This window comes from Orycteropus afer, unplaced genomic scaffold (assembly GCF_000298275.1).
Source record: "Orycteropus afer afer isolate SDZICR_OR568_19922 unplaced genomic scaffold, OryAfe1.0 scaffold00038, whole genome shotgun sequence".
NCBI classification, from domain to species: domain Eukaryota; kingdom Metazoa; phylum Chordata; class Mammalia; order Tubulidentata; family Orycteropodidae; genus Orycteropus; species Orycteropus afer.
Window position 1 is genome coordinate 1,240,112 of NW_006921625.1, and position 11,676 is coordinate 1,251,787.

The following is an 11,676-nucleotide window of genomic DNA, read 5'->3' on the forward strand; positions in this document are numbered from 1 at the left end:
TGGGTGAATGAATGCCTAAGTGGGTGACTGACCGAGTGAGCGAGCAGTGGTTGAATGCATGGCACCACTGGGCACTGCCTGACTGCTGCCCCCACACACAGCAGCCACCCCCCGCCCCCCCACTGCTCAGCAGCCGCCCCAGCCGGGGACAGCTCCTTGGTCCCTTTCTAGGACCCACCTCTCTGGGCCAGTCAGCTGTCACGGAGGTGCCCAGCACCCCCCATGCTGAGGCATGGGACCCCACAGCTAAGCTCCTGCTTTGTCACTGCTGCCCCTGGCCGTGCACCCTGCGAGGGGCTGATGCTGGGGGAGGGGTGGGGTGCATCTGTGGCCCAGCCTTGGCTCTCTGATGATGACGTGCTTTTTGGGGGTGCCCTGTTGGCCCTGAGCACAGCAGGACTGCCGCCTCTTGGTCAGCGGACACAATGCTGAGCCAGGGGCACTGGGGGTGGGGACGAGCGGGGGGTCATCTGCTGGGGTTAAGTGTTCCTCCGTCCACACCAGCTCCATGCAGGCCGGCGGGCCAGCATGGGCACCATGGCTGGTTTGTTCCTCCACCCGCCACTGGGACGGCACAGTGCCCGCTCATAGCTGTGCTGTTCTGACCTTGTGTCCAAGCTGACCAGGTGGCCGCTGGCCACCTCCCCAAGGACTCTGGGGCCAAGGGCAGCCCGGGAGTTATTTTCTGGGGATTCTGGGGCTGAGCCCGAGAGTCCTGATCAGAATCTCAGGAAGCCTTTTGCCACCAAGCAGGCAGGGCCCAGCCTGGGTGTCTGCACATGTGGGCACGTCTGTGTGTGAGAGGGCATCAGCCCCAGGCCCCACCTGTCCTCTGCTGCCTGCTGGAGGTGTGGGCCTCCTGATGTGTTCCACATGGGCCCTCATGCAGCCCCATGGCCCCCAACCATCTGGCCCGTCTGTCCTGCCTGAGCGGTCACAGCCAGTGTCCCCTGCCTTTGGCTTGCTGCTGCCTGGCAAGCCTAGGCCAGGGTGCCCACCCCTCCCTGCCACCTGGAACGAGCTCCGCCCCTTATGCCACTTGACAGTGGGTGTTGTCGCTGCGGGGCCTCCAGGCCCAGCTTCCCACTGTGTAGAACTGGGGCAAGGAGAGCCACACACTGCAGCTTCCGCCGCGTCTTTAATGGACCGGCTCACGCCAGCTCGGGCATCTGGCTGGGCGGCATGCAGATGCTGGCTATAGCTGTCCTCAACGTACAAAACACTACGTCTAAGAAGCCCCCGGAAGACACGTCTCATAATAAAAAGCACAACTAAAGGAGGTGGACGTCCCCGGGTCGGGCCGCGAAGCACGTGGAGGTTTGGTCCTGGGGACAAGTACAGTCGCTAGAAGTCTCAGAAGTCCTCCCGATGGGTCCCTGAAGTTGGTACAGCTCTGGGTGCCCAGGGCACTTGGGTGGCTGAGGGGAGCCAGGGAGGCTGTGGGAGCAGGCAGAGTGTGGCAGTGACTTAAGAGGGGGACAGACCCCCAAGGCGGGGCACAGAGCCCTTCTCAGCCTCCCCAGCTGTGCCCTGAAGTGCCAGGCAGTGGCACAGTTGTCAGGCGGTGCCCCACTTGGTGCTAGGCCCAGCGGTGTGAGGACGCCTGGACCCGGGACGCCCTGAGCTGTCCCCGCTGCCTTCAGCCCCCTTGACCTGACAATGAGGGCTCCCCACGGGTGGCAGGAGCTCCGGGGAGGGGAAGGCAAGGGCCAGCACCATTCTGCATGGGGAAAGGTGGGGAGCTCGGTGGAGCGGGGTGGGGGGTGTCTAGGAGAGGGAGGTGATGTTGGAGCGGCCTCCAGGGGGCGCCATGATCTTCTGAGCTGTGCGTCTGGCGATGTGGTCGTCAGCCTGAGACCCTGGAGGAGAAGGCAACTCGTGGGCTGAGGAAGGGGCGGGAATGGAGGGGTGGGGGCTTCCCAGTGTCCATCCAGAAGGTCAGGACTGCAGAGGTCGCCACCACGTGCGCACAAGCCGGTTCTGCTCACAGGGCCGCGTGGTGGGTAGAGCAGGGGACTGGGCAGGAGCTCCCAGCACTAAGGGTTCTTGGATACCCTGGAAAGTGTCCCAGTGTTGGCACTCTGTGGGTGGGAGACTATTACCCTGTATGGAGGTTGCCCCTCCAGGAGCCTGTCGTGCCTCAGGGCTAGCACAGGCTGGGCCAGACCTCACTGTGGTGAGTCTCGGCTCACCCCGCACACGGGGACCCACATGCTCCCAGCTCCTAAGACAATGCTGGATTTCCAAGGGGACCTACTCTGGTCCTAAGACCCAGGAAGTGAGCAGGGACTGCCGTCACCATAGGAGGGCAGCCCTCATGGAAGGAGGAGGCAGGTCACATCCCCAGACAGTGTGGCTGCTTCCCCAGGGCTGGAGTGGGGGTTAGCTCCATTCTGCAGGGACAAGTCCCTCTACCCATGGTGCCAGAAGCTCACATCTGGCCAGGGACTTGGGCAGCCACTCGAGTGTCCTTCCATCTCAGCCTTCCCATGAGACCCTGGGGCCCCTGGGTCCTCTGAGCCATCCCTGCTCATCTTGCTAAGGGCTAGCGTGGTGGGGCAGGCCAGGGCGGGGCTGCAGAGGGGCCGTCCCAACTAGGAGGCATCGCACGCCCATCCCTGCTGGCAGTGGCCAGCGCTGCTCCTCCCTGTGGTTGAGGGCGGGGTCATGACAATTAACCTGGGCCAGAAAGGGGCTTCGCCAGCCTCCCAAGTACAGGGGAGGGTGCCCCACTATCCCCACTTCACCCAGGAGCCCTGCCTGCTGGCTGCCTTCTGCTTGTGGGGCACAGGTGTGGAGGATGCCACTGATTCTTGGGGCCCAGTTAGGCCCTAGTGGCCGAGGCTCAGTGGTCCCCAGTGCTTTTCACCACTCAGAGCACCCCAGGGGCCCTGGCTTCCCAGACTCAACTCACCAGAGAGGCTGAACCCCGACTGGTGCAGGTTCCGCACGGGGAGCACGGAGACCTTGCCGGGGCAGCAGATGCGGGCTGGGGTGCTGCTGGTGGCCCTGGCAGGCATGACTGCCTCGTGTACTGGCCCGTCATAGAGGCCCCGTGGCACTCCGTGGATCTCCGCGAGCTGTGGGCAAGGAGTGGGTGAGGGCGCTGGGATCCTGGAGGCTCTCCCACCAATGGACGACATCCACCCACGTGCTCAAGTGCACCTGTGCACTGCACACCTCCCTCCTACATTCCCACCCACGTGTGCACACACATCTCCCTCCCTGTACTACATTTACATACGTGTGTGCACATGTCCTTACGTCTCCTCCCTTCACTCCCACCTACACACATGTGCAGACACCCACCTCCTACATCCCCACTCGTGTGCACACACCGTCCCATGTGTGCACACCTCCCTGCACTGCTTACACACGTGTGCACATGCCCTCATGCCTCCTCCCTTCACTCCCACCTACACATGTGTGCAGATACCTACCACCTACATCCCCCCCCCACATGTACGTTCACCTCCCCACTCCTGTGTGTCCACACACCCCTCCCTGTGCACATGTGCCCTCATAGTCCATCAGTCTCGCCTACACACAGGTGTTATGTACACACACCTTTTTCCCTGCATTCCTATCCACACACATGCACCCATGTGCACACACACACCCATGTGTACACCCATGCACAAATGCATGCACACACATGCCCGCATAGCACCGTGTGCCTGCACATGTACACACACACACACACATGTGCACACATGTCCAGGAGCCTCTTTTCCCCGGCAGCCCCCAGTAGCCAGGGTTCCAAGTGAGAGGAACACGGCCTGAGTGGGGCCACCCTGCATGAAGAGCTTCTTCCTGGAAGAAGGAACCAGCCCCACTATAGCACCCTGGCAGCCCGGCCTGCGTGGGTGGGGACACCTGCGGGCACGGCTCTTACCCGGTTCCGTGCCTTTATCCTCTTATAGACAAAGTCGGGGAAGGTCTTCCGGGGAATGAAGCGGCCGGCCCCAGGGGTGACCAACAGTTTCCCGTCCTCCAGCACAACCCGGCCCTGACTGATGACCACTGTGGGGGCCCCTCGGCACTCGATGCCTTCAAAAATGTTGTACTCCACGTTCTGGGGAGAGAATGAGGGTCCTGCCCGCGGCGCCCACTCCCAGCCCTGCTTCAGGCTCAGCCTTCAGAACACCCCTGGGGCCACTTGTGAGCCAGCCAGTGTCCACTAGCCAGCTCTGTCCTCAGAGCCCACATGACCACGCCATCACTGACGGCCAGAGCTCCAGCAACCCGGGCCTCAACCTCCCAAGCCCAGGCCCCAAGCTGCTCCTGAAAATGGTGAGTGAGTGGTCCCCGAGGGCTGGTTCCGGGAGCAGGCACAGCTTCTGCGTGACCTCCTCGTGTGTCCGGCCGGGATGCGTGCTCCAGGCCCACAGCACTGCCGTGGCGGTGGACCCCGTCCCCCGCTGCCTGCCGCTGGCTTGGGAACTGGCGTGTTTACCAGGTTGTGGGTCTTGGCAGAGATGATCTTGGTGGCCTTGGGGTTCCATATAACCAGGTCAGCATCTGAGCCCACGGCCACTCGGCCCTTCCTCGGGTACAGGTGGAAGATCTTGGCTGCGTTGGTGCTGGTCACTGCGACAAACTGGTTCTCGTCCATCTTTCCTGAGGCCTGTGAATCGAGAAGGCCACCTGAGGAGGGAGACACTGGCGAGCCAGCCTTCCTGGACAGCAAGGTCCTTGTTTTGGGGTTCCACGTGGCCGTTAGTGGGGGAAGCACTCAAGCCAGGCTCCCTGCTCCTCTGGCACGGCACCTCCCAGGATGGCAGGGACACTGGGACCTTCAGCGGGTTCTGCTGCTCTCTGAGATGAAACAGTCTCAGACCAGCCTGCTGATTGGACTGCCACCTGTGGACTCTGTTGGGGACTCAACTGTGTCCCCAGCAAGACACCCACAGTGAGTGTGGCCGTTTGGAAATGGGGCCGTTGAAGAGACAACCAGTTGAGTAGGGTGGTCCTAGTCCTAAGGGAGACACAACTTTATAAAGAAGAGATGCAGACACGTGGAAGAAAGACAGTGTATGAAGGCGGGTGATGCTGCCAGGCACGTCATGGCCACCAGACACTGGCGAGACGGACAGGACCCGCCCCTGAACCTCTGGGGCCCAGTCTGTACCCACCACGCATCGCTCCCAGACCACGGCCATGCGCTCCTCCACGCCATTGGTGCCCTCGGGGATCAGCGTGAAGTTGTCCTTGCCGACAGCCTTCTGAGCTGTGCTGAAGGTGCAGTGGGCACTGCCCGTCACCTGGAGGTCCCCGCTGAGGAGAGACTGAGGTCAGTGGCAACCCAGAGGGTGATTCTGGAGCCAGCTGGGTGGGCTCCATGTCCCCACCACCTGCCAGTGCAGCTTCCAGGGCCCACAGGCTGCCTGAGTGGTCAGGGCCGGACTGGTGGCTGGGTGTCTGGGAGGGGACGGGCTGGACAGCAGCGAGCTGCTGGGGAGAGGAGCACGCCCACACACGGCAGCCCCGGCTGGGCACCCAGGGCTGGGGTCTGGGCCTCAGCTGCCCTCAGTGGTGCTGGGCAGGTCCGTGCACTCGGCTGGGGGTCCCGGCCGGCGACCCTCACCTGGACAGCAGGGCAGTGAGGTGCTCCGAGGTGCTGGGGTCTGGGCTGATGGGAGGCGAGGTGACGAAGGCTGCAGCTTTTGCCCAGTTCTTGCTCCAGTAGTGGGACCCATCGGCTCCCAGGCTGGCAGTGATGGGCTCCCCAAACACGACAACCCCTGCGGGAGGCAGTGAGAGCCAGGGGCCCCAGCCTGCACAGGCCCCCACCCCACCCCACCCGGGGGACCCAGCAGGAGGCCAGGCAGAGGCCTCGGGCTGGCAGACATGGCCCTGGCACTCCAGACAGTGGGGGTCAGGCCTGCCCGGTGGTCCAGCTGCACCACGGGGGGGCAGCCCCAGTGAGACACAGCCACGTCCTGCCCAGCCCGCCTGGCCCAGTGGTGAGGGCCCCCTCCTGTAGAGACCGGACTGAGAGCCAAGGAGTGCTGGCAGCTGCAGGAGAAAGTGCAGGAGGGGCTCCCAGACTGGGCTGGTTTCTACCCTTCGTGCACAGAAAGTGTCCAAGGGGAAGCCCCTGCCTCCATTCTTGGGACCCAGCACAGCCTGGGGGACCAGAAACAAGTGGTCTTCACAAGATGCTAGCTTGGTCGGGCAGCTAGAGGCTGGCAATGAGGCAGGAACCCAGCCCCCGGGTCTTCTCTGCCTTCTCTGGGTAGTTCTGCTGCCCAGGAAACCCAAAGGAAAGTGAGGAGCGTCCCTGTGACCCCAGGCCCCTGGAGGACCATCAAGTGCACACGCACTCAGAACCTGTGTGACACACACTCCCTGTTCCCAGTGACTCACTTCTGGGGATGCCCCAAAGGTTGGGGACCTCAACCCTACTGGCACTGGGATGTGAGGCACGTACGCCACTGCCAGCCTGCCCCCCACTAACATGTTCAGCAGGGCCATAGGTGTCTCTCAGGGCCAGCCAGCCCCAAGCCCCTCCTGCCTGCCCGTGGTCCAGGGCTAGGTGCCTCCCCCCAGGTCCCCAGCCGCCGGGGATACTTACCTCGCCGCTTGGCCTGGGCGACCACGTCGGCCGCAGCCTTGCTCATCACCTTGGTGATGTACAGGGGGCAGTTGGCCTGCTTGGCAATGGTGACAGCACGGAAGGCAGCCTCGGCCTCCACCTGGGGAACAGGCACTCAGGCTTCGTGGAGGCCACAGCTCCCACCTGTGACACCGGTCAGGGGGTGTGGGGACACCTTTGGGGGGTGAGAGCCCCGGTGGGAGCTGGGCCTGCCAGGCATCCGCAGGGCTGCCCAGCCTGTGGTCCTGGCCTGAGGGTGACTGCCGCACGGGAGGAGCTGGGGGCGTCCACCCTGGGCAGAGCCTTACCTCCTCCGGGTGGCTGAGTACGTGGCCCTCGGGCCCAGTGATGCCAAGCTCCAACATCCGCTTCTGCTCCTAGACAAAACCCCAGGCCCCGCTGCAGCCCCATGTGTGTATGTTGGCGGGCGCCCCCACATACCCCACCCCTCAGATCCCCACACCATGGCCCCCACCCTACAGGCTCCACCCCACGAGTCCTTCCCACAGTCCCTGCCCCATGGCTCTGCTGGAGGGGCCCAGTGTAAACGGAGGGCTGGCCCTGCCGGGCAGCCGCTGAGTCAGAGGCGATGAGTCCCTGGAGGGAAGGGACTGCCCGCTCCCTGGTTCACAGCTCAGGCGGGGGCTCCGGGACAGCACTTCCTCCTGCCCGTGTCCCCCCATCTGGTCACGGGCAGGCGCCCCCACACCTCCTCCACAATGTCCCCGTTCTCTGCGTGCACCAGTGCCAGAGCCCCCAGGTCTCGGATGATGCTGAAAATCTCGTACATCTGGGGAGGGAGGCAGACGGGCCCCGTGTGGGCATCTGCGTAGGATGCTGGCGGGACACCGCCCTCACCCCGGTCCCCACCTCACCTGGCCGTCAGCACACTGACACCTGTCCTTGTATGCCATGAAGACCAGGAAGGAATTCACGCCTGGGGGAGAGGGTGTCCGATGGCTGGCTGCCTCATGAGCCTGCTCAGCTCCGGAGCGGTGGGTACCCCCAGCAAGCCAGGACCGGAGTGGACAGCTGCCTCCCAGTCCCTGCCCCTGGCTGCTGCTCCTGCCCCACACAGACCCCCAGGCTGCACAGGTGGGTGAGGAGGCCTTGTCCCACAGACCCACGCAACTCTCCTAAGCCCTGCCATGGTTCAGCCCGATGATCGTGTGTGGGAGAAGATGCAGCCATTTTTGTGGCTGGGCTGGTTCTGCACAGGTGACCCTACACTCCTGCCAAGGGGATCCCAATGCCCAGGAAATGGGTCCTGGGGTCCCCTCCCCCTGGAGGGGTGTCTTCCCCAGAAAGAGGCAGGCACTCAGCGGCAGCCAGCAGCCGGCAACAGGAGGCTGCATGACTGCAATACCTAAGGGAGGCACCCTCCCAGCCAGAGTCCTGGCAAGTCGAAGGCGCCACCCAGGACTCGCACAGCTTCTCCCACTGCACGGACACTGCCCTGGGACCAGGCTGGCAGGTCCGGCCTGGCCACGGGGTCACAGTATTCCATCCCTGCCTTCAGGTGTCTCTCTCAGGGTCACCTGCATTGGAGGGGAGACCTGCAGCCCCAGCCATGGGTACTGCTGTTCTCACCTTTGCCCTTGACCAGGGCCTCCAGCTCCTCCTTGATGCTCTCGTGCCAGCGGGCAATGTCCACGTGCAGGGAGTAGTCACAGCAGGCCATGCTGTCCGCCCGCTCCCGCCACTGCTCATAGGCCGCCAGCAGGCTCACTCCCGCATCCGGGAACACGTGGTCCACTGCAGGGACAGTATGGTCAGCCAGTACCCCCTCCCCCGCCAGTCACTGGACACCACTGCTAGGTCCAAGGAGGTTTGGCTTCATTCCCCAAGAGGTCAGAACACACGTTTCAGGAATAGACTAGAGGCCATCGACTTCTAAGGGGCCCGATTGTGCTACAAACTCTGCTTCTTCCATTCCCTTCAGAGTGGCATCTTCCCAGCCTCTCTGTGCTGACTAGTGGGGAGAATGAGAGAGTCTGGTTCCAACCACCTCCCTCCCCCTCCCCCAGTGGACACATTCCACCTAAGGGACAGGGGTGGGAACCAAGGACTTTGTCCACCCTCCAACGTAGGTGACCCTGAATGAGAAACCTGAAGGCAGGGATGGAATACTATCCATGGTGCAGGATAGCCTGCTTTGCTAGCAGCTGCCACAGACTGGCTCTCTGAGTGTGCCTGACTGACCCCACATGCCTTCAACAGTGTCACTCACCCTCTGCAGTGACAAGCTTTTGCCGGGAGAACTACAGCACACGTGGGCACCTCACACACATGCTCGGGTCCAACACATGGCCAAGTGGCTCTCCTGAGTGCACCGGCATGATAGCACCAAATAGGAAGGAGCCCCACGCCAGGAATGCGGTTCAGTGTTGACCTTCCCACTCCCCCCAGTCAGGAACCCAGGGCCCCAACTCTGCAAGCAGCTCACTGCCATGAGGACACAGAGCCAGCCTGGGGCTGGGCAGGGGGAGGAAGAGGCTGGCCTCCTGCCTGTTGGTGTTTCTCTATCTTCATGGTGACACCTCACAGCTTGTTTGATCCGTGGTGACATCCATGCTGCAGACGTCCTAGCCCTGCATGGCCCACAGCCACAAGCATGAACACCACCCCAATCACCAGTCTCCTTGGTCAAACTCACTGATGGGCATGGCTAGTTTTCTCCACCGCGAAGTGGAGTGAACCCAGTGTCTGTGCCACCATGTTGGCTGTGGTGAACTGCCACTTGTGCTGCAGCCTAGCCCTATAAGGTGTTCTCATTGGGGGAGCGGAGGAGGTGGCAGCAGCACTTACTGGATGCTGGGGATCATTCAGAACAACTCACACCCACCTGAGAAGGAGGGCCTTGTTCTTTCTCCTACTCCACAGCCAGCAAGGTGTGACCGATGCGAGCTAGGGTACCTGAAGTCACACAGCTAGCACACGGTGCAGCCAGGTTCCCATTGGACACACGGCCTGAGCAGCATGGCCAGAGATGGAGCTGGGCTCTTATGTGTCTGGGTTCACGGTGCGCAAGCACGTTCACCCAACGGGCTTTAGTCTTCCAAGGGCATCTTTGCTGACTGGAGGTTCTCTGAGTGCACGGGAGCTAAAGCGTGCGGGGACTGAGCCCAAGCCTGGCCAAGTTGGCCCTGAGGCCATGGTGACTCTTGGTGCTGGTATGATGGTAATGATTCCTGTCATCTTCCAACCTCTGTCTCTAACTCATCGACATGGGAGGGAGCTTTCTGCAACTCAGGCCTTGGAGGCGTGAGGCTAAGGATCAAAGCTGTGTCTGGCATTTCTGACCACAAGACCCCCCCTTCCCTGATGCAAAGCTTCTGAGTTTTCCAAACCCCAGCCTGTGGCCAGCTTCTGATTTCCCAGAAATACCAACTGGGCCCAGCACTGACTTCCCCAACAATCCCGGGAGCTCAGAACTAGCCAAGTCAGGAACACTCCACAGTCAACAAGGCAGGAAAAGGCAGGCATGGTTTCCTCAGACAGGAAATACCACGACATACAATTCTTCCCGCAAGACACCCCTGTGGCAGGGGACCAAGATATGGGGTGGGGACTCAGAAACTCACATATCATGGTGGTCCCTCCCGCTAGGGCTGCCTTGGTGCCCTGGAAGAAGTCGTCAGCCGGGGTCATGCCTAGCGCAGGCATCTGCAGCCGTGTGTGGACATCGATGCCGCCTGGCAGGACCATCAGGCCATGGGCATCAATTGTTCTGACGCCCCCGGGGACAATAAGGTTTTCCCCGATTTGTCTGAAAGCAACAAGGAGAGATTTCCCTGGTCACCAAGAGCCCGGATCAGGGCCTGAACGGCTCTGTTGGCGGCATCTGGAGCTGTGAGTGTGCATCTGGGCCCCTGCACTTGAAAGGAAGGTCAGGCCAGTGAGAGCACGCTCCTGACTGGCTCCTCACGGCTGCAAGAAGGGCCAGGCCTCCTGCTGGGCTGTTCAGGATGAGCAGCATCATCAGTTCCATCTGGACAGTCAACATGGAAGACCCACCAGAAGAATGAGATGGTCCCTGGCGACCACGACTGACCTTCCTTCCCATCAGGCCACACTAGACAGACCCTGAGAGAATGGGAGGAAAGTATGGAACAGAACCTCAAATTTGTAAAAAGTCCAGACTTCCCAGACCAGTAGACTAGTGGATCCTCTGAGACAATTGTCCTGAGAGACTCTTTAAACCTTGAACTGACACAATTCCCTCGGGTCACCTTGTAGTGAAATGACTGACTGGGTATGACTTGTGAGTACAAGGCAGCTATCTGAGACCAGATGGTCAACAATGACACTACAGCAAAGATGAGAAGACAGGGACCGGGCAACCAGAGCTTGGGAAAGGGGAAACCAGAACGCAATTAAGACACTGCAAATCATTGGGAAGATCGTAACTCACGTCACTGAACGGTCTGAGCACAAACTGTCCAAGGGGAACCTAATTTGCTGTGTAAACGTTCACAGAAAACACAGTAAAACGTTACAAAAAAACAACACAGAGCATGAGGGGGCTAAGCTGGTGCAGACGCTACGGCCCCTCTGGCATCCCACTGAAGGGTCTGCTGGATGGTCACTGAGCAGTGGCTGAAGCCGCTTGACTGGAGCAGCAGAGACTGACACGCAAAACCAAACCCACTGCTGTCAAGCCAACTGCGGCTCATGGCGCCCCCGTGTGTCACAGAGTGGAACTAACCAGAGGCTTGCTGGCTTCATCCTTACAGACACAGACTGCCAGGCCTTTTCTTCCACAGCACCACTGGGTGGATTTGAGCCATCAGCCTTGAGGTAAGTAGCTGGCTGCAAACCATCTGTGCCATGCAGGGGCCTCAGAGACACCGACAAGCATGGGCAGTAAGTGTTTATTAAGCACATCCTATGAGCCCAGCATGTACTGGGTGCTGTGACAAGCACAGTGAAATATGGGCGCCATTTCCCGCTTTCTGAGACCTTCTGATCTGAGGGATTCTGCCACCACCGATGGCTTGGGCTTTGTCAGTACTCACCAAATTAGTGTTTCCAGCAAAGGGGGTTTGGGAAAAGAAAAAAAAAACATATAACCAAAC

General features: G+C 61.1%; 1 protein-coding gene across 1 annotated transcript in view; it reads right to left on the reverse strand.

The window, feature by feature from the left end:
* Positions 1-1,767: 1,767 nt before the first annotated feature.
* The window catches only part of DPYSL4 (dihydropyrimidinase like 4), a 13,350-nt gene continuing 3,441 nt past the window's right edge, over positions 1,768-11,676 (reverse strand). The window contains exons 3-14 of the mRNA XM_007936788.1: positions 10,183-10,367; positions 8,189-8,353; positions 7,474-7,535; positions 7,308-7,388; positions 6,907-6,975; positions 6,578-6,698; positions 5,588-5,744; positions 5,136-5,277; positions 4,457-4,627; positions 3,896-4,075; positions 2,915-3,080; positions 1,768-1,859 (exon numbers count right to left, since the gene is read on the reverse strand). Of these exons, the coding sequence (XP_007934979.1) occupies positions 1,768-1,859; positions 2,915-3,080; positions 3,896-4,075; positions 4,457-4,627; positions 5,136-5,277; positions 5,588-5,744; positions 6,578-6,698; positions 6,907-6,975; positions 7,308-7,388; positions 7,474-7,535; positions 8,189-8,353; positions 10,183-10,367 (1,591 nt within the window). The remainder of the gene's footprint in view (positions 1,860-2,914; positions 3,081-3,895; positions 4,076-4,456; positions 4,628-5,135; positions 5,278-5,587; positions 5,745-6,577; positions 6,699-6,906; positions 6,976-7,307; positions 7,389-7,473; positions 7,536-8,188; positions 8,354-10,182; positions 10,368-11,676) is intronic.